General features: G+C 37.1%; 1 protein-coding gene across 1 annotated transcript; it reads right to left on the bottom strand.

The window, feature by feature from the left end:
- Window positions 1-16,598: 16,598 nt before the first annotated feature.
- On the bottom strand, window positions 16,599-19,457 carry LOC130949782 (uncharacterized). The gene is made up of 6 exons (XM_057878416.1): window positions 19,075-19,457; window positions 18,867-18,993; window positions 18,015-18,299; window positions 17,822-17,929; window positions 17,076-17,179; window positions 16,599-16,974 (listed from the first exon to the last, which is right to left on the bottom strand). The coding sequence occupies exons 1-6, from the start codon at window positions 19,455-19,457 to the stop codon at window positions 16,599-16,601; spliced, it is 1,383 nt and encodes a 460-aa protein (XP_057734399.1).
- Between the last annotated feature and the right edge of the window lie 973 nt (window positions 19,458-20,430).

The raw sequence follows: 20,430 nt of genomic DNA, 5'->3' as shown, positions 1-20,430 counted from the left end.
ACCTTTCCTAGCCACAGCAGGAGCTGTGATAGATGTCAACAGAGGTGAATTAGTCCTTCAATTGAATGGGGACTACCTTGTGTTTAAGGCACATGGCCATCCCTCTGTGACAAAAGAGAGTAAGCATGAAGAGCTTCTCTTAGTTCAGAGTAAAGAAGAGCCCCCACAATCAAACTCTAAGTTTCGTGTTGGGAGGTCACAACCAAACTCTAAGTTTGGTGTTAAGACCCTATATCCAAACTCTAAGTTTGGTGTTGGGACTATACAACATTGACCTGATCACCTTGTGGCTCTATGAGAGCCCACTGTCAAGCTATTGACATTAAAGAAGTGCTTGTTGGGAGGCAACCCAATTTTATTTATCTAATTTTTATTTCATTTTATTTTATTGTTATTTTGTGTTTTATTAGGTACATAATCATGTGGAGTCACGAAAAAAATAAAAATTAAAAATTGAATCAAAAATAGCAGAAGAAAAATCACACCCTGGAGGAAGCACAGACTGACGTTCAACGCCAATAAGGAGCATCTGGCTGGCGTTCAACGCCAGAACAAAGCATGAATCTGGCGCTGAACGCCAGAAACAAGCAACATTCTGGCATTTGAACGCCATGAATGTGCCTTGAGAAAAGCTGGCGCTGAACGCCAGTAACAAGCATGGAACTGGCGTTCAACGCCAGAAACATGCTGCATATGGGCGTTGAACGCCCAGAACATGCTTTACATGGGCGTTGAACGCCCAGAACGTGCATCACCTTGGCATTTAAATGCCAGAATGGTATGCAAAGGCATTTTACATGCCTATTTGATGCAGGGATAGAATTCCTTGACACCTCAGGACCTGTGGACCCCACAGGATCACCTCAGGATCTGTGGACCCCACAGGAACCCCACCTAACATATTCCCACCTTACCACCTAATCCTATTAACACTCTTCCCCATGTCACACTTCCCAAAACCCTTCACCAATCACCTCAATCTTTCTTCCCCATCACCTCTTCACTACTCACATCCTACCACTCTTCCCCGAAAACCCCACCTACCTCTAAAATTCAAAAATCTTTCCCACCCAAACCCACCCTAAAATGGCCGAACCTACCCTCTCCCCTTTCCCTATATATACCCCTCCATTCCACTTCATTTTCACACAACACAACCCCCTCTTCTATACCTTGGCCGAAACACCATCTCTCCCTTCTCCTCAATATTTTCTTTTTCTTCTTCTTCTCTTCTTTCTTCTCTTGCTCGAGGGCAAGCAATATTTTAAGTTTGGTGTGGTAAAAGCATAAGCTTTTTGTTTTTCCATTACCATCAATGGCACCTAAGGTCAGAGAATCCTCTAGAAAAGGAAAAGGGAAGACAAAAGCTTCCACCTCCGAGTCATGGGAGATGGAAAGATTCATCTCCAAAAGCCATCAAGACCACTTCTATGATGTTGTGGCAAAGAAGAAGGTGATCCCTGAGGTCCCTTTCAAGCTCAAGAAAAATGAGTATCCGGAGATCCGACATGAGATCCGAAGAAAAGGTTGGGAAGTCCTAACCAACCCCATGCAACAAGTCAGAATCTTAATGGTTCAAGAGTTCTATGCCAATGCATGGATCACTAGGAACCATGATCAAAGTATGAACCCGAGTCCAAAGAATTATCTCACAATGGTTCGGGGGAAATACTTAGATTTTAGTCCGGAAAATGTGAGGTTGGCGTTCCACTTGCCCATGATGCAAGAAGATGTACGCCCCTACACTAGAAGGGTCAACTTTAATCAAAGGTTGGACCAAGTCCTTATGGACATTTGTGTGGAAGGAGCTCAATGGAAGAGAGACTCCAAAGGCAAGCCAGTTCAACTAAGAAGACTGGACCTCAAGCCTGTAGCTAGAGGATGGTTGGAGTTCATTCAACGCTCCATCATTCCTACTAGCAACTGATCTGAAGTTACTGTGGATCGGGCCATCATGATTCATAGCATCATGATTGGAGATGAAGTAGAAGTTCATGAAGTCATCTCCAATGAATTCTACAAAATAGCCGAAAAGCCCTCTACCATGGCAAGGTTTGCTTTTCCTCACCTTATTTTCCATCTATGTTACTCAGCTGGAGTTATCATAGAAGGAGACATCTCCATTGAAGAGGATAAGCCCATCACCAAGAAGAGGATGGAGCAAGCAAGAGAGACCCTCCACGGTTCTCAAGAGATGCATGAGGAAGCTCATCATCAAGAAATCCCTGAGATGCCTCAAGGGATGCACTTTCCTCCCAACAACTATTGGGAACAACTCAACACTTCCTTAGAAGATTTGAGCCACAATGTGGAACAATTAAGGGTGGAACATCATGAGCACTCCATCATTCTCCATGAAATAAGAGAAGATCAAAGAGCAATGAGGGAGGAGCAACAAAGGCAAGGAAGGGACATAGAAGAGCTTAAGGACATTGTTGGTCCTTCAAGAAGAAGACGCCACTAAGGTGGATTCATTCCTTGTTCTTATTTCTTTCTGTTTTTCGGTTTCTATGTTATGTTTATCTATATTTTGTGTCTCTACTTCATGATTATTAGTATGTAGTAACCATGTCTTAAAGCTATGAATAAAATCCATTAATCCTTCACCTCTCTTAAATGAAATATGCTTTAATCCAAAAGAACAAGAAGTACATGAATTTCGAATTCATCCTTGAATTTAGTTTAATTATATTGACGTGGTGACAATACTTTTTGTTTTCTGAATGAATGCTTGAACAGTGCATATTTTTGATCTTGTTGTTTATGAATGTTAAAACTGTTGGCTCTTGAAAGAATGATGAAAAAAGAGAAATGTTATTGATGATCTGAAAAATCATGAAATTGATTCTTGAAGCAAGAAAAAGCAGTGAAAAACAAAAGCTTGCGAAAAAAAAGAGAGAGAAATGGCAAAAAAAAATATAGAAAGAAAAAGAAAAAGCAAGCAGAAAAAGCCAATAGCCCTTAAAACCAAAAGGCAAGGGTAAAAAGGATCCAAAGCAAAAGAGTGTGCTTAAGAGCTCTGGACACCTCTAACTGGGGACTCTAGCAAAGCTGAGTCACAATCTGAAAAGGTTCACCCAGTTATGTGTCTGTGGCATTTATGTATCTGGTGGTAATACTGGAAAACAAAGTGCTTAGGGCCACGGCCAAGACTCATAAGTAGCTGTGTTCAAGAATCAACATGCTTAACTAGGAAAATCAATAACACTATTCGAAATTCTAAGTTCCTAGAGAAGCCAATCATTCTAAACTTCAAAGGAAAAAGTGAGATGCCAAAACTGTTCAGAAGCAAAAAGCTACAAGTCCCGCTCATCTAATTATAATTAATATTCATTGATATTCTGGAATTTATAGTATATTCTCTTCTTTTTATCCTATTTGATTTTCAGTTGCTTGGGGACAAGCAACAATTTAAGTTTGGTGTTGTGATGAGCGGATAATTTATACGCTTTTTGGCATTGTTTTTAGGTAGTTTTTAGTAAGTTCAAGCTACTTTTAGGGATGTTTTCATTAGCTTTTATGTTAAATTCATATTTCTGGACTTTACTATGAGTTTGTGTGTTTTTCTGTGATTTCAGGTAATTTCTGGCTGAAATTGAGGGACTTGAGCAAAACTCTGAAAAAGGCTGATAAAAGGACTGCTGATGCTGTTAGATTCTGACCTCCCTACACTCAAAATGGATTTTCTGGAGCTACAGAACTCCAAATGGTGCGCTCTCAACGGCGTTGGAAAGTAGACATCCAGAGCTTTCCAGCAATATATAATAATCCATATTTTATTCGGGAATTGACGACGTAAAGTGGCGCTCAACGCCAAGTACATGTTGCTGTCTGGAGTTGAACGCCAGAAACACGTCATAACCCGGAGTTGAACGCCAGAAACACGCTATAACTCGGTGTTCAACTCCAAGAAAAGCCTCAGCTCGTGGATAGATCAAGCTCAGCCCAAGCATACACCAAGTGGGCCCCGGAAGTGGATTTATGCATCAATTAGTTACTCATGTAAACCCTAATAGCTAGTCTAGTATAAATAGGATAAGTTACAATTGTATTAGACGTCTTATCTCTTGACCATTCGGTCTTTTGATCACCTTCATAGGGGCTGGCCATTCGGCCATGCCTGAACCTTTCACTTATGTATTTTCAACAGTAGACTTTCTGCACACCATAGATTAAGGGTGTGGAGCTCTGCTGTACCTCAAGTTTCAATACAATTACTATTACTTTTTATTCAATTCTCTTTTATTCTTATTCCAAGATATATGTTGCACTTCAACTTGATGAATGTGATGATCCGTGACACTCATCATCATTCTCACCTATGAACGCGCGTGACTGACAACCACTTCCGTTCTACTTTAGGCCGGGCACATATCTCTTAGATTCCCCAACAGAATCTTCGTGGTATAAGCTAGATAGATAGCGGCATTCATGGGGATCCGGAAAGTCTAACCTTGTCTGTGGTATTCCAAGTAGGATCCCGGGAATCCGGAAAGTCTAACCTTGTCTGTGGTATTCTGAGTAGGATTCCGGTATTGAATGACTGTGACGAGCTTCAAACTCCTGCAAGCTAGGCGTGATGACAAACGCAAAAGAATAAGGGATTCTACTCCAACCTGATTGAGAACCGACAGATGATTAGCCGTGCTGTGACAGAGCATTTGGACCATTTTCACTGAGAGGATGGGATGTAGCTATCAACAAGGGTGATGCCTCCAGACGATTAGCCGTGCAGTGACAGCGCATAGGACCATTTTCCCGAGAGGATTAAAAGTAGTCATTGATGATGGTGATGCCCTACCTACAGCTTGCCATGGAAAGGAGTAAGAAGGATTGGATGAATCTGATAAGAAAGTAGAGATTCGAGAGGATTCTAGCATCTCCACACGCCTATCTGAAATTCCCACCATTAATTTACATAAGTATTTCTATCCTATTTTATTTTCTGTTTATTATTAATTTTTGAACTCATCATAAACCAATTTAATCTGCCTAACTGAGATTTACAAGGTGACCATAGCTTGCTTCATACCAACAATCTCTGTGGGATCGACCCTTACTCACGTAAGGTATTACTTGGATGACCCAGTACACTTGCTGGTTAAGTTGAACGGAGTTATGATCACACCAGGGATTATTAAGATCCCAATTCATCACACCATGATCTCTTTGGGGTATTTTTGATTTCATACAAATACAAAGAGACCAACTTTGAGGATCACAATTTCGTCCACCACTAGACATTGTGGGAGTAGCATTCTTACCCCTAATTTCAATACAAACAACTTTGAACTGAAGCCACAACTCATCACATTGGTTCAAAATAACTACTCTTTTGGAGGAGGGCCATTGGAGGACCCGAACCAACATCTATCCACTTTCTTGAGGATTTGTGACACAGTTAAAAGCAATGGAGTGCACCCTGACATATACAAGCTGCTGTTATTTCCATTCTCTCTCAGGGACAAAGCCACTCAATGGCTAGAAACATTTCCAAAGGAGAGCATCAACACTTAGGATGATTTGGTGAGCAAGTTTCTTGCCAAATTTTACCCCCCTCAAAGGATCATAAGATTGAAGACTGAGGTGCAGACATTCACTCAAATGGATGCTGAAAATCTATATGAGGCATGGGAAAGATACAAGGCTCTGCTGAGGAAATGTCCACCAGAGATGTTCACTGAGTGGCACAAGCTGCAGAACTTCTATGAAGGACTTACTCTGAAGGCTCAAGAGGCACTTAATCACTCTGCTGGAGGATCATTGCAATTGATGAAAACTGCAGAGGAAGCTCAAAACCTCATTGATATGGTGGCCAACAACCAATATTTCTTTTCTCACCAAAGGCAACGCCAACCATTACAGAGGAAGGGAGTGCTAGAATTGGAAGGGGTGGATACAATTTTGGCTCAACACAAAGTGATGCAGCAGCAGATTCAGCAACAATTTGAGCAAATGGCCAAGAGAATTGATAGCCTTCAGGTTGCATCAGTGAGTGCCACAAGCCAACCATCAACTCCTTGGGGGCAGAATGAAGAGAACTAAGAAGAACAGCAACAAGAGCAAGTGCACTATATACACAACCAAAATTTTGGATCAAATGAGGTGTATGGTGACACCTACAATCCATCTTGGAAGAACCACCCAAACCTTAGGTGGGGAGACAATCATAATCAAAACCAACAACCATGGCAAAGGAACTCAGCTCAAAACACTCCAAGAAACAACCAAAATCACAACCAGCAGCCAACTAACCAAATTCCTTACAGAAAATCCCAAAATAATTACCCCAACTCCAACCATTATCCATCCAATACCCAACCAACTAACCAAAATACTTACCATCATCCATCAACACCCCAAACCCAACCAATCTCACAAGACTCTCAGCGGATTACTAATCTGGAGATGCTCATGGAGAAGATGGTGAAAAACCAAGAAATGACAACAAAGAACCAAGAAGCTTCCATGAAGAGCCTAGAAAGGCAGATTGGACAAATCTCCAAGCAGATTTCTATTGAGAGACCTTCAAGCTCACTACCAAGTGACACCATTCCTAATCTAAAAGAAGAGTTCAAAGCTGTGCAACTAAGGAGTGGAAAGACATTGGTAGATAGCAACAAAGGGGCAACCAAGAAGCCCATGGAGAGTGACAAAAAACCAACAGAGAAAGATGGAGCTAATAACAAGGACATAACAAGTAAGAATGTCTCAGAAAAGCTCATAGAAGAGAACAACCAACCACAGAATTTGAAGAAGGGAAAGAAGATCATGGAAGAACCAAATCTAAGACAGCAGCAAGTAGAGAAGAGCCTTACACCTCCACTACCTTATCCACAAAGATTTCACAAAGAAACAAAGGATCAACTTTTCCATAAATTCCTTGAGACTTTCAAGAAGCTAGAGATCAACATTCCCTTGGCCGAGGCATTGGAGCAAATGCCTCTGTATGCCAAGTTCTTAAAGGAGCTCATCAACAAGAAAAGAAGTTGGGATGAGAAAGAGACTATACTGCTTACTGAGGAATGCAGGACCTTGATTCAAAAAGGGCTTCCCCCTAAACTTGCAGATCCTGGAAGTTTCTTTTTACCTTGCACCATTGGGAGATTGACCATCAACAAAGCTCTCTGTGATCTAGGAGCAAGTATCAATTTGATACCCTCGTCTTTGGTGAAAAAGCTGTGTATAAGGGAAATTAAGCCCATACAAATGTCTCTAGAACTGGTAGATAAGTCAGTAGTATATCCCAGGGGTGTGGTTGAAAACCTTCTAGTCAAGGTGGACAAATTCATATACCCTGCAGACTTTATGGTTTTAGATTCAGATGAGGATGAAGGTGATTCTATCATACTTGGGAGACCTTTCTTGGCCACTGCTAGAGCCATTATAGATGTGGAACAAGGAAAGCTAACCCTTCGAATGCATGAAGAGAACATCATCCTGAATGTGTTTTCAGAGACACAGTCTAGTAATGAGAAGAATAACTACATGAAAGTTGACAAAGGAAGCTTACATTGGAAGGAAGGAGTTAGCAAGACAGTTGAAAATCATCTTCCAAGGCAAGAAACAAACAACACAACATGCCAAAAGAAGAGTGAGACTGAGCAAAGTGGAGCAGAAAAGCAAGAAGGGATCAAAGTGCTGACTGAGAAAAAGAATCCCAAAGCAAAGGTTCTTATCAAAGAAGAAGGAGTGACAAGAAAAAGGAAGAGCGGCAAGAAGAAAGCTCAGAAGGGAAGGAAAAACAAGAAAATCTCCACTGAAGGGTTCTCCAAGGGTGATGAAGTGCAATTGATTTATCAACAGTTGGGAACAAGCCAACAAATCAATGATTACTACACTGTATGCAAAGTACTCTCACTTGAGCATGTTGAACTTGAGCATCAGGGAACAAAAAGGAAGCTCACAGTGAGGGGAGACAAGTTGAGACATCACAGGCATCAACCACCCTAAAGGGAGTTCATTGTCAAGCTAGTGACAATAAAGAAGCACTTATTGGGAGGCAACCCAACCGAGGTAGTTTTCTTTTCATAGCTTTTTCAATAAAAATGTTGAATAATTAGTATGCATTGCAAGAAGCTAAGTTTGGTGTTGCACACCAAAATAATTTAAGGGAGAATGAAGGATTCTAAGTTTGGTGTTCCACCAAAATCTCATTTAAAAGAACATTTTCACTTCCTGCATAAGGCTAGCTCCAAGCAATCAGACAGATTATTCAACTACTTAACTGCTTTCTAGTTTTAATTGCATAACCTTTAGCAAGGACACAAGGTTTCACATATGGTTAACTTATTGCATTAGAGGCAGTGGTAAGGAATTAAGTTTGGTGTTCCCACACCAAAATAAATCCAAAAGACATACTCAACTCATGCATACTAACCATTCACTTAAGGGCTTGAGATGCAACCAACTTTTGAGAATTATGCAGAAAACTAGCCAACATTTGATGACAATTTGCATTATGACTCAAAAGGGAGGCAACAGGAGGAAGAATGAAAAGCTGCAACTTAAAAGGTTATATTTACACTTGATCCTTGTCATGCATCACTTAGCTTTAAATTTTGTTTTGTTTCCCATATGCTTGAATAAAAGAGAAATGTTTGAATTAGAAAGTAAATATCCATTGTTGCATAAGTTGAAATGGAAGTTAATGGTGGTATATGTGTTTGATTAAATGCATAACTCATGAAATAATTGTTGCATGATGTCATTTTCATTGAAGTGTGAGCTAGCTTGCTGTCATAAAGGTTCCTATCAGTAAAGAAAGAAAAAAATCCCTTGAGAACAAAATAAAACAGAAAGAAAAGGAAGAAGAAAAAGCCAATGTGGCAAGAAAAACAAAGAATAAAGGCTGGACACCAATAGCTTGGACCCTAGGACACATGTCTGTGGTGTTCTTGTACTAGGATATGCTTGGATAAGTAAATTCTAAGGGGTATTTCAAAACCTGGCCACTTAGATCAACTGATTTGGGATGGCCAATTGAAAGTTCACAATAAGGAGCAACCTAGATACAGAACATTTAGTTATCCAAAGAGATGCTGGGCATCAATGATCCTAGGAGGAAATAGTGAGCCATGTGTCTGTGGTGGAGAGATGTTGAGTAAAAATAAAGCTAAAGGCTACTGCAACATTCGACACCAAGCCTTCAAAGAATAATAAGCTTGTTAAGCAAAATAAGAAAAGAAAAGTTAGCAAGGGAGCAAGTAAAGAGTAAATCTTATAACAGCAAGCTTAGTAAGCCTTTGAGGAAAAGTGTATATTATGTAACAGCAACCAATAACTTAGTTATCATTATCTGCATAAAAACTCCATGAACCAAGTTCTACTATGTGCCTAATAAGGATATGTATGCTTTTTTTTTTCATTTCATTTCCTCTTAATTTTGATTCTTGCTTGGGGACAAGCAAGCTTTAAGTTTGGTGTTGTGATGACAAGTCATCATATACCCATTTCTCAAGCTAATTTCACTTGTTTCACTAGTTTTTATGCACTTTCTTGCACCCTAAGTAAGCAATTTAGAGTGGAATTGCATGTTTTATTTGAATCAAACAACCACCATTTAATTGATGCTAAATCATAAGGTTTAAGCTAAATTTAATTAATTTTTAATTGATTTATAAATCTTGTGAATTTAGTGATACTTTGATTGGTTGTTTTGATTATTTGTAGGTGAAGAAAAGAAGAAAAGAAGGAAGCGTGGCTTAAGAAAGCGTGGCCCAAGGAAGAAAAGAATGTAGCGCATGGAAGGGAGGAAGCCACATTGCCCTCCACGAGAGCACACTGCCCTCCAAGGGAGCACAACAATGAACCAAGCATTCAAGGCTTCACTGCCCTGCCCTCCTTGAGGGCGGAGCACAATTCTAGGCCAAGAAATGGGAGAAGGAAAATCTCTGCCCTGCCCTCCTCAAGAGCAGTTTCAGGCTCCTCATGGAAAAATTCAAGGAAATTGTTCTTCAAGTGCCATCCATGGGTTTCGAACCAAGCTCAAGAGGGAAGGAAGTAGCGTTCAAAAGGAAGGAAAACAAGCCAAAATTAGATTATTTTCAACCTCCAAGGATCGAACACAAGACCTTGAGGAAGCAAGAAACTAGGCGCTACCTTGGCACCAAGAAAACCAAGAAAAAAGGGGCAACAAAAGCCATCCAACAAGTTTTAAACTTGGGACCTCACCCAAGAACAAGGAAAGCTTGCGCTGCCCTGCCCTTGTGGAGGGCAGGGCAGCATTTCTTGGTGCATGGCACACAAATTGGCACGGCCAGCACGCACAGCAAGGGAGCTTGGGCGCGCAGCTTGGACGCACCATGACAACATTGTCCTACCCTCCACAAGGGCAGGGCAGCATCCTGATGCCCCTCCCAAATTTGGCACGCTAGTTGGATCCTTACACAAAGCTTCCCTGCTCTGCCCTCCACAAGAGCAGAACAACCTCCTGGGAGCAACATGGGCTGAATTTCACTCAAAAATCCAACTTAATTCATTTCTTCACCAAATCAAAAAGCCCACTCAAAATTCTTAGATCCAAAATAGAAGTGTATAAATAGGTGTTAGTTAGGATTAGAGTGAGAGTTTTTTTGAGAGCTTACTTTGATTTTAATTTTCATCTTTAGTCAACATGAGAGCTGAATTTCCATTTTCTGTTTTCTGCAATTGGAGGAGAGAATTCATTTCTTCTACCTCTGATCTTTTGTTTTCTTTACTGGGTTTTGATTGAATCTTGAGTGTGAAGAATTGAGAAACTTCTGTCTCAATCTCCATTTAAGATCTCTTTAATTCCCCTTCTGCATAATTGAGTTCAATTCCATTTCCTTTACTGCTGCAATCTTTAATTTCTCGTTAATTGCTTCGTGAACTTGGATCTAAGAAGGAAATTGAGATCTAGACTCTGCTATCTAGTCTCTGGAGTCTTGAGATCTGATTTTATCTTTTTGGTTCTTCTGTTGAACCACTGCTGCAATCAAATTTCCATTTCTATCAGAGATCTAGTAAATTTTAATTCATCTTTTGCTTTGATAATTGTTGCAAATTTAATTTCCCTTGCTTAAATTCTGAATTCCCAGTCCTCAAATCCCTTTTCCATTCAAGTAATTTATATTTCTTGCACTTTAAGTTACTGCAATTTACATTTCTTGCACTTTAAGTTTCAGTCATTTAATTTCTTGTTCTTTAAGATTCAGTTTTTTTTTTTTTTACTTTCAGTTCTCTTTAATTTTTGCAATTCATCCCTCTCCCTTTACATTTTCTGCTATTTACTTACTGTTGGATACAAAATCACTCAACCAATACTTGATTCGCTTGACTAAATCAACCACTAAACTAAAATTGCTCAATCCTTCAATCCCTGTGGGATCGACCTCACTCCCGTGAGTTTTATTACTTGATGCGACCCAGTACACTTGCCGGTGAGTTTTGTGTTGGATCGTTTTCCACACATCACATCCGTCCTCTCAGTGAAAATGGTCCAGCTACGGTTTTTGTACAGCTAATCAAATGTCGGATCTCTCGTCTCGGATGAAAAATACCAAGCACAGCTATCACACGGCTAATCATCTGTCGGTTCTAACTTGTGTCGGAATAGCAGAATCTGCAGCTCAAACCTCCTTTGGTGACAATCAATAAAATCCCCCCTGATATCAAACCTAAGTTTGGTCTTGGGAATGCATCATCCACCAAGGAGGAGGTTCCCAAAAAGAAGAAAATACCCAGGGGATGGAGAAACAAGAAGATCCCCACTGAAGGTTTCTCCCCAGGAATAAAGGTGGTGTTGACTAGCAATCCAGTGTGGACTTATACAGTAAACAGAATCCCCTCTCTAGAGCATATTGAACTACTCTATGGAGACACAGGAAAGAAGTTCAAAGTAAGGGGTGAAGAGCTGAGCCCCTATGATCCTATTCCTTAGAGGAGCTGACCGTCAAGCTAGTGACGGTAAAGAAGCGCTTGTCGGGAGGTAATCCGATAATTTTGTATCCTTAGTTATTTCTTGTAGTATTGGTTTTCTTATTTATTTGATTTTTATTGAGTCTTCACTGTTTTTCTTTCGTTTTATGTGTTTTCTGATCATGCAGCTATTTTAGAACAGGAACCAAACACTCCGAAAAAAAAGAAGAAGAAAACTTACCCGAGAGATGGGCCAGAGTGGTGCTGGAAGCGTGCCTTCCGCACAAGCAAGACCACGCGCACGCGTCCAAGACACGTGCGCGTCACTTGTGCATTTGCCAGACCACACGTAAGCGTCCCTGACATGTACGCGTGACCCTGGAAATCGGCCTAAATAGGTGTTTGGCCAGCGAGTTGTGATGGCTTGGGGTTGGAATTGTGCTAGACGCACAATCTTCATCACGCGTACGCATCCATGATGCGTGCGCGTCATTTTCACCTTGTCCCCATCCACACGTGCGCGTATTTGATGCGCACGCGTCATCTATCTATTCAGCCCTCATGCGCATCAACCCGAGAGTTATGCGTGCACGTGGCTGCCTTCACGTGATTCACACAAACTGAGAGCACGCGGACGCGTCGCTTGAGCATTATGCGACCCACGCGTATGCGTACTGTACGCATAAGCGTCGAACGCGCCACATCACTTACCCAGCACGCTGCCCTATTTTCATTCTCTCTCCTCCCAAATCCTAATTCTCTCTCATTCTTTTCCCCTTTTATTCTTCTTTTATCATACGAATTATTTTTATGTCCCTCTCTGTTTTCAGTTCTTCTTTGCTTGAGGACAAGCAAACCTTTAAGTTTGATGTTGACGCTTCGCTTATGGCTTCTCTGTTTAGCACCAAAGGGAGATGAATGTTCTTCATGGAGGAATGAGATGGCCACCAGCATAATTGAGGTAGTTGAGTTCCTTTCATTCTATTTCTCTTCCATTCTTATTTTGTTGTCTTCTGTCTTCTGTTGCTTTGATTGCTTGCATGATCTTTAGTACCTTCAGTTCTTAGAAAAAAATTTTTTGTTTCACGTACCACTCACTCAACTTGAATCTAAAAAGAAAAGAAAAAAAAGAAGTGATGTATTGCTTGAGAAACTGAGTTTAATTTTAAGAGTAGTCTTATTTACTTAAATGTGGTGGTATTATTTATAATTCTGAATGCATGATATGAACAATGCATAGTTGAATTTGAATCAAAGGATTTTGATGTATAAGGAATAGGAATTTAGAGAACTATTATGACTTCTCTGAAATAAACAAAAATTTAATCCTTGAAGCAAAAGAAACAGCAAAAGAAAAAAAAACTATAAAAGTAAGGTCCAAGGCTCTGAGCATCAATGACTAGGGAGGTCAGACATGATTAAAAGTGCAAAGAGTTGTTTCCCTAGTCATATGCTTGTGGTGTGATTGTGTCAAGTAATCCTTGAGACAGAACACTTACAGTCGAGACCAAGGGAGTTTAACAGAATATACCAAAGGCTTTGAGCACCACTGTCTGGGAGTAAATAAAAGAAAATTTAGAACTTAAAGATAGTTCCCCAGTTAAGTGCTTGTGGTGTTTTTGTGTCAAGTGAAGCTTGAGACAAAATATTTAAAGTCATGGCTAGGCTCAAGGTGCAAAGCACCAAAGAAAAGAAAATTAAAGTAAATTTCGCTGTATTCAAGGATTAAACTGGAGTATAAAGATCGGAGAATTCATAATATTATCTGGATTCTAGTTCCGAATAACAATGACATCCTTCTGATTCAAAGGAGAGTGAGATGCCAAAACTATTCAGGATTGTAGTTGTAAACCCCACTATAAGAAGAGACATGAGCTTAATCGAACTCTCATTCTCATGCAAATTCACATCCTAAGCCAATATTAGTTTGGTAGCTTGAGGACAAGCAACAATTTAAGTTTGGTGTTGTGATGCATGAGCATCTTTCCTATCCTTTCCTAGTGAATTTACATTTAAATTGTTGAGTTTAATCATCAATTATAAGCTCTTATATCATGGCACCGTTCAACATATCAACACCAACAACTTACTAAAACTTATCCAATTACGGCTTTCGACCCAAAACTTACCAAAAACTTTCTCCCCGGCCACGCCTCAATCAATTCCCCACGAATCCAAACTTCAATCAACTCTATTCAATCTAATTTCATTCAAATTACACAAGATTCCTACTATGGTTTCACACAAATTAGGAGAAAGTAATGGGAAAGAGTTCCCTTATCTTATTTCACATAAACATGGGTTAAAATCCATTGGAATTTGAGCTTGAGCTTCTCCTAAAGCATCAAAATTACAATTTTCAATACCTCACACCCCAAAATGTGAAAACAGTGAGAAATAGAGAAATAGATAAATAGAGAAAAGTTATCATGATTACTCCCCTAAAAAATGGTATAAAAACATAGAGAGAGATAAAAGCGATGCGTAGCCGCAAACGGACCGTTGATCATAGTTTCGGTTTGTGAGAAAAATAAATTTAAAAGTGATGATGAATAATATTTTTGGAGAGTACACTTTTCTTAAATTAAATTTTATCTGTAAATTTTCAAATTATGAAATTTAAAGTTTTAATTAAGACCGGACATTTTCAAACTTCTTTTAACTCAATTATAATTATATAATTGACTAATAAATTTCTCAAATCTTACAATAATAGTAGAGTAGTAAGATTCTGACACTATTTTACTATGATTTGTAACACCTAATGGGTATTAAATATTGGGTAACAAAATTTGTTGTACAAATATACTTAACAAAGAAGTCAATTGAGTAACATAATTTATAATGCATTTTTGCCCAAAAATTGTACTTCAGTTTTTCATCTATCATACAGTATTAATTTTACAATCAAAATGTGTCACATGTCACTTTTTCATTGTAATTAAAATCAAATCTTTTCCTCCCAAATTAAAGAGCTCTCTACTCTTTCTTTCTCTATCTCTCTTATTCTTTCACTCACTCTATCTTTCTTATATATCATTATCAATGACTAATTTAAATTTGACAATCAAAATATATGCATGACATTCTCTAATTGCATTCAAATTAAACTAAAATATTAAAATTAAAATATGACCCAAATGTTAGAAATAAAAATAGTATTTTATCCAAATTTTAATATCAAAATTGTATAAATATAAAATTTTTTATATAATTAGAAGAGTAAGCATTTATTATATATAACTAATTTAATAACTACAATGTGTCACATGACACTCTCTTATTAAAATTTAGAAAAAATATTTTCTTCTAAAATTAGTAAATATTCTTCTTATATTCGCTTAACTACGTCCCTCTTTTTTTCTATTTCTATCTCTTCTTCCCACTTTATATATAATTTATAATCCATATTTTATATTAGTAATTTGATAAATCAAAATGTGTAACCGGATATTTTTTCATTATAATTAAAATAAAATTTTTTCTTAACTTCCAAAATTAACAAACTATCTCTCTCATTCTTCTTCTTTATCTTTCTCTCTCTTTTCTTTTATTCTCTATTTTTCTCTACGTTTCTGTTCTAAAAAAATAAAATTAACAACATAATATAATTCAAATAAAAAATATTATTATATGCATATTTTTATTTAGTTTTAAATTTTTACTACTTATCTTTCTAATTTATATTTTCATTCTTTTTCTTCAAATATTTATTATATATAATTTAAAAAATACTAATGTTGTGATTAAAAGTTAAAATCAAGATTCAATTATTTTATAAAAAATTTGAGTTAATTTTATAACTATCCATGTAATTTTTTTATGCTAATATCTAATTATATATATATAATATTATTTTTAAATAACAAGCATAAAAATTAATTATTTCTATTTGTGCAATAAAATTAACACCTAATCAAATATAAAAGTATACACGTTAAATTCTTTTAAATTTTAGATAACGAATGTTAAAATTAATTATTAGTAAAAAATTAAACTCTTTTATATGAAAATACACTACTAGAAAATGGCTTAATAAAGACAGATTTACAGACAGATTTGGTTTATATTACAGACGGATTTTTGGTTACCGATGGAATTACCAACGGATTTTGTCCCTCTGTAAAAGCCTCGTCGGAAATTAGTTACTGACGGATTTTTTTCCGTCGGAAAATTACCGACGGATTTTTACCAGTTACCGACGGATTTTCCCTCTGTAAATTCTCTATCCATTTCCTGAAGATGACGAACTTTTCGACGGATTTTCAGACAGATTTTCTGTCTGTAATTATAGACAGATTTTCCGACAGATTTTCCGACAGATTTTCCGTCGGTAATTACAGAAGAATTTTCCGACAGATTTTCCCTCGGTAATCACAGATAGATTTTCCGACAGATTTTTTGTCTGTAATTTTTTTAGATTACAGACAGAAAATCCGTCTGTAAATCTGTCAGTAAGATAAAATGAAATTTTTTTTTTATATTTTTTCATTGTAAAATAAACCTGTTTTATACAAAATAATATAAATTTAATAATTACAATTTTTTATCTAATTAGTATTCAAATATTTATAATATTACAAAAAATAAACAAATTCATCATATTATAAAGCTAAAAGAAAAGTATTATAAACAAGCAAGTCAATATAATTCAAGACATAAACAAAGTGTATTATCAACTATAATCCTCAGTATATTGTTCAACCATACTAAATTTATCAACTATAGTCCTCAGTGTCATCTTCATCCCCATCATCATCATAGTCTTCATCCGAAGAGATTGAAGGTGGCGGCGGTGGCGGTGGCGGTGGCGGTGGAGCAGTAGTGGAACTACTTGATGCTCTAACCTTCTTGTAATAGCTAACATAAGCCTCATTCCATCTCTTCTGTTTCAGCTTTTCCTTCTTGGCCTTTCCAATTGCTCGTTCTAACTTTTCTAGCTTCTTTTGAGTCTTTTCCAAAGGAGCCAAGCGTGTATCTAACAACTTACTAATACGCTCATCTGTCTGTTGAGTAACACGTTGAAAAAGCTCTTCATTGAGATTATGAATCTGCTCTCGCAAATCAGGAACAGAATTTTGATTTGTAGATGCTCTTCCAGATACAGAGTTGGCATAAGTAGTTCTAGACTTAATAGAGCTAGAAAAGAATGCTCCTTTTCCGTAAACTCGATTCTTCTTTTGCCCACCACACACTTCCTCCAAATCAAGTCTTCATCAATTGGTGGTAGCTCCATTCCTTGTGCTTGAGCCTCGACATGTTGGGCCTGAACTTCTGCTAACTTTTTTATAAACTTCTCCTGTTACACAATGATTATTATCAAAAGAAAAAAAAACCCTTAAGTAGTTAAGTTGCAGTTGTAAGTTGCCCCAAGAGAAAATACAGAAAACAAAAGACACTTCTGTGATGAACTAGTTCTTTAAAACATACAGAAGATTTTCACAGTTCAAATCATCAAATGCATGGCAGAACAAAAATCAATTATAACAAGGTGAAACAAAATACAATGCTTGCTTTCTAAGAAACAAGAACTTTACTCCCCTAAAAAATTAGTTAAACCTATATTAGATGCTTTCTTAGGTTATCATCCATAAAACCACAAGTTAATCAATATGCCACAAACTCAAAAATCTAACAGAGCATGAGAAGTAGGTCCAAAACCAGCAAGTACATATATTGTCGTATAGAATTAGACACATGTTTTTCAGATATGTAAATTAAAACACATGTTTCTTTGCTCAGATCTGGAAGAAATTAGAGTTTCATTTTGCTTGAAATGTTAAAAAACAAAGGTACTATAACTCTGGTTTTTGGATGTAATTCTGTTATAAAAACAAAATTAAAAAACCAACAACTACTACTAATAATAATAAGTAACAGAGAAGAAACTAAATAGTAGTAGTGAAAAATCAATCTACTTAATATTTATACTATATCTCACATGAGTGTCTTGAGAGCGTTTGTCCACCCATTTAGACTTGTCACTTTTAAGTGTGTGGGTTTCCTTGAAGACTTCCTCATGAGTTGGTGTACGGTCTAACTGCTTCTTCTATTTCACATAAACACAGAATAAACAAATTTTATATAAATAAATGTCTATTAAATAAGATCTAAAGCCACTTAAATTATGTTACCATCCTCTCTATAGTTGAGCTCAGTGGAATAGAACCACCGCAATGGACAGAACCACCTAAGAGTGACGCTCGATTCTCCCTCGCTTTTTTCCTTATATTTTTCCATTTCTCATCCGTTTCCCAATACTTTTCCAACAACTTTTTGTAAGCAGGAATTAGCCATTCGTGGGTTGTATCCACACCCTCACGGATATCCGACATCATTTGGCTAAATCGCTTACTTGTCCTATATTTGAAAGCCTTCCAAAAAAACTCCTCATTATCGTCATCAATAAGAAAATGGCTCTACACATAAAAAAGATACTATAATATAAGATAAGACAAGAAAATAACACAGTATTAAGTTCTTTTTGGATACAAGAAAATAACTCCAGTTCATGATTCATTGTTACCTCTTTTTGGATCCTGTAAGTTCCTATTTTAATTATGTAAGGAATTTATTCGAAAAATAAACAGAGAGTATATAACTATATATCATGAATTATGGTATATCAACATGATTATTCAAAACTGATTGAAACAGGTAAACAAAACTTAGTAATTTATATACAGGACATTTATAAAGCTAAGTGAAACACATATTCTCATGATATTTTTTTTGCAGGACATTATATACAAGCCATTTATAATTTCTCTTGAATATAATCAGCACATTAGCAAAAAATAAAGGGAATAACGTTATGCATATAATTTCTCTTGCATATTCTCATGTATAAAAGCTTGTTATTGAGGATACAAGGGAATAAAGTTATTAATCAGCACATTAGCAAAAAAGAAAGGGTAGAATTATAGTATAGATGACAAAGATATACATAAATCATATATGATCATTGATATATATGTTATTTTTACCTTCCACTCCTTAAACCAAAGCTTCTTTGTCAGAAGAGGGACATCCCTAAACTTTTTATATGGTTTATCATACCGTTTCTTGATGATCTCTATAATCTTTTGCGAACCAGGAGGGAAAGGTAACCAACTGATAATTTCATAAAGAATTGACAAGTTAGGAAACTAAAAAAAAGTAATTATTTCTCTAATTCAAGCAATCAAATTTTACCTTGTTTTTCCATCTGGAACCAATCTTTGTTTTGTGACAACATTAGGAACCGATGCAGTTTCTGGTGGAGGAGATGTACTAGAGCTTCCAGGTGTCTCTGAATCAACTAATAGGCTGGAATTGCGAGACGGAGGAGGAATCGAAATTGGAAGAGGGGGTGGTGGAGGGCCCATACATCCTGGAGTAGGCCAAGTTGGTAGAGGAAGAATAGTGTAGCCTGGATTAGGCACCATCAAATATGGTTGCTGGGTAAGTGGTCCTGACTGAAAATCTGGCACAACTGAAGTCCCAGAAGAGGTGGAGTTGGTGGTAATAGCGGCTGCGGCGATGGTTCGAGAACCTCTATGACCCTTGACACCTTTACCCTTGACCCGAGGAGCCATGATCTACATATATATTAAAGACAAAATTAAAATAACACAAGCTAAAATAATATTAAAGATGAAACCAGCATGCATTCCATCAACTGATTTGCTCCGCATGCATGGCTGGCCTTTACTTCTATACACAATCATTGGCCAATGGCATATAGGCATACAAGTACAAAACTTACTCGAGATAATCAGAAGATCAAACTCTTAGATCAAACCCAAGGGAGTCTACAGAAATAAGTTGTGCCTCCTGCAACAAATTGAAACAAGAAGATCAAATTGATCATAACTGGTTGTAACGAAAAGTAATATTTCTAAAGAGAGTAAGGAATTCAGCAATAGGAACCTGCCATCATCATCACCAGCATCTTTACAAATTTATATTATAAAGTAATAATGCTGCTCTGGCTCTGCCAATAACATTAATTTATATTATAAAATTTAAATTGACAAGCACAATCGGAAAAATGCCATTTGATTTGGACTTGTGTATTTCTACCAAGTGGAATTGGCTATAAAGACGGGACATTTTGGTTTTATTGTCAAAAGAAATTAATCGCTATTATTGCTAGAGCATGGCACATATCCCATAATTTCTTACTTATACTTATAGAAAATTACTCGATCAGTTCTTACTTAATTGTACCAAAATAGTGAAGATGACAATTAATTAAGAATGCAGGGAGTACACAGTAAAAAGAGAGCCTAAAACAAACTATTCAAGAGTTTATTTATTACCTTTACTTGGATACTCTTGTATCTCCAACGAGCTATGATTTTGGAGGCTGAGTGTGCAAGAGCATCAGGTTGAGCTTTGCTGTAGTCTTCTATTTCAACGTCAGTCTACAGAAAACCAGATTAACATTTTATTTTCCAACAATAAGGCCAATTAATTTATTTTAATTACCTTTTTTACTATTAACTAATTCAGTAGTATAACAGATTATAAAATATGTAAAGTAAATGAGAGATGAAACATTAAAAT

The sequence above is a fragment of the Arachis stenosperma genome, chromosome 9 (genome assembly GCF_014773155.1).
Source record: "Arachis stenosperma cultivar V10309 chromosome 9, arast.V10309.gnm1.PFL2, whole genome shotgun sequence".
Taxonomy (NCBI): domain Eukaryota; kingdom Viridiplantae; phylum Streptophyta; class Magnoliopsida; order Fabales; family Fabaceae; genus Arachis; species Arachis stenosperma.
The sequence above is the reverse complement of the archived record's forward strand: the minus strand, read 5'-3'. Positions and strand labels throughout refer to the sequence as shown.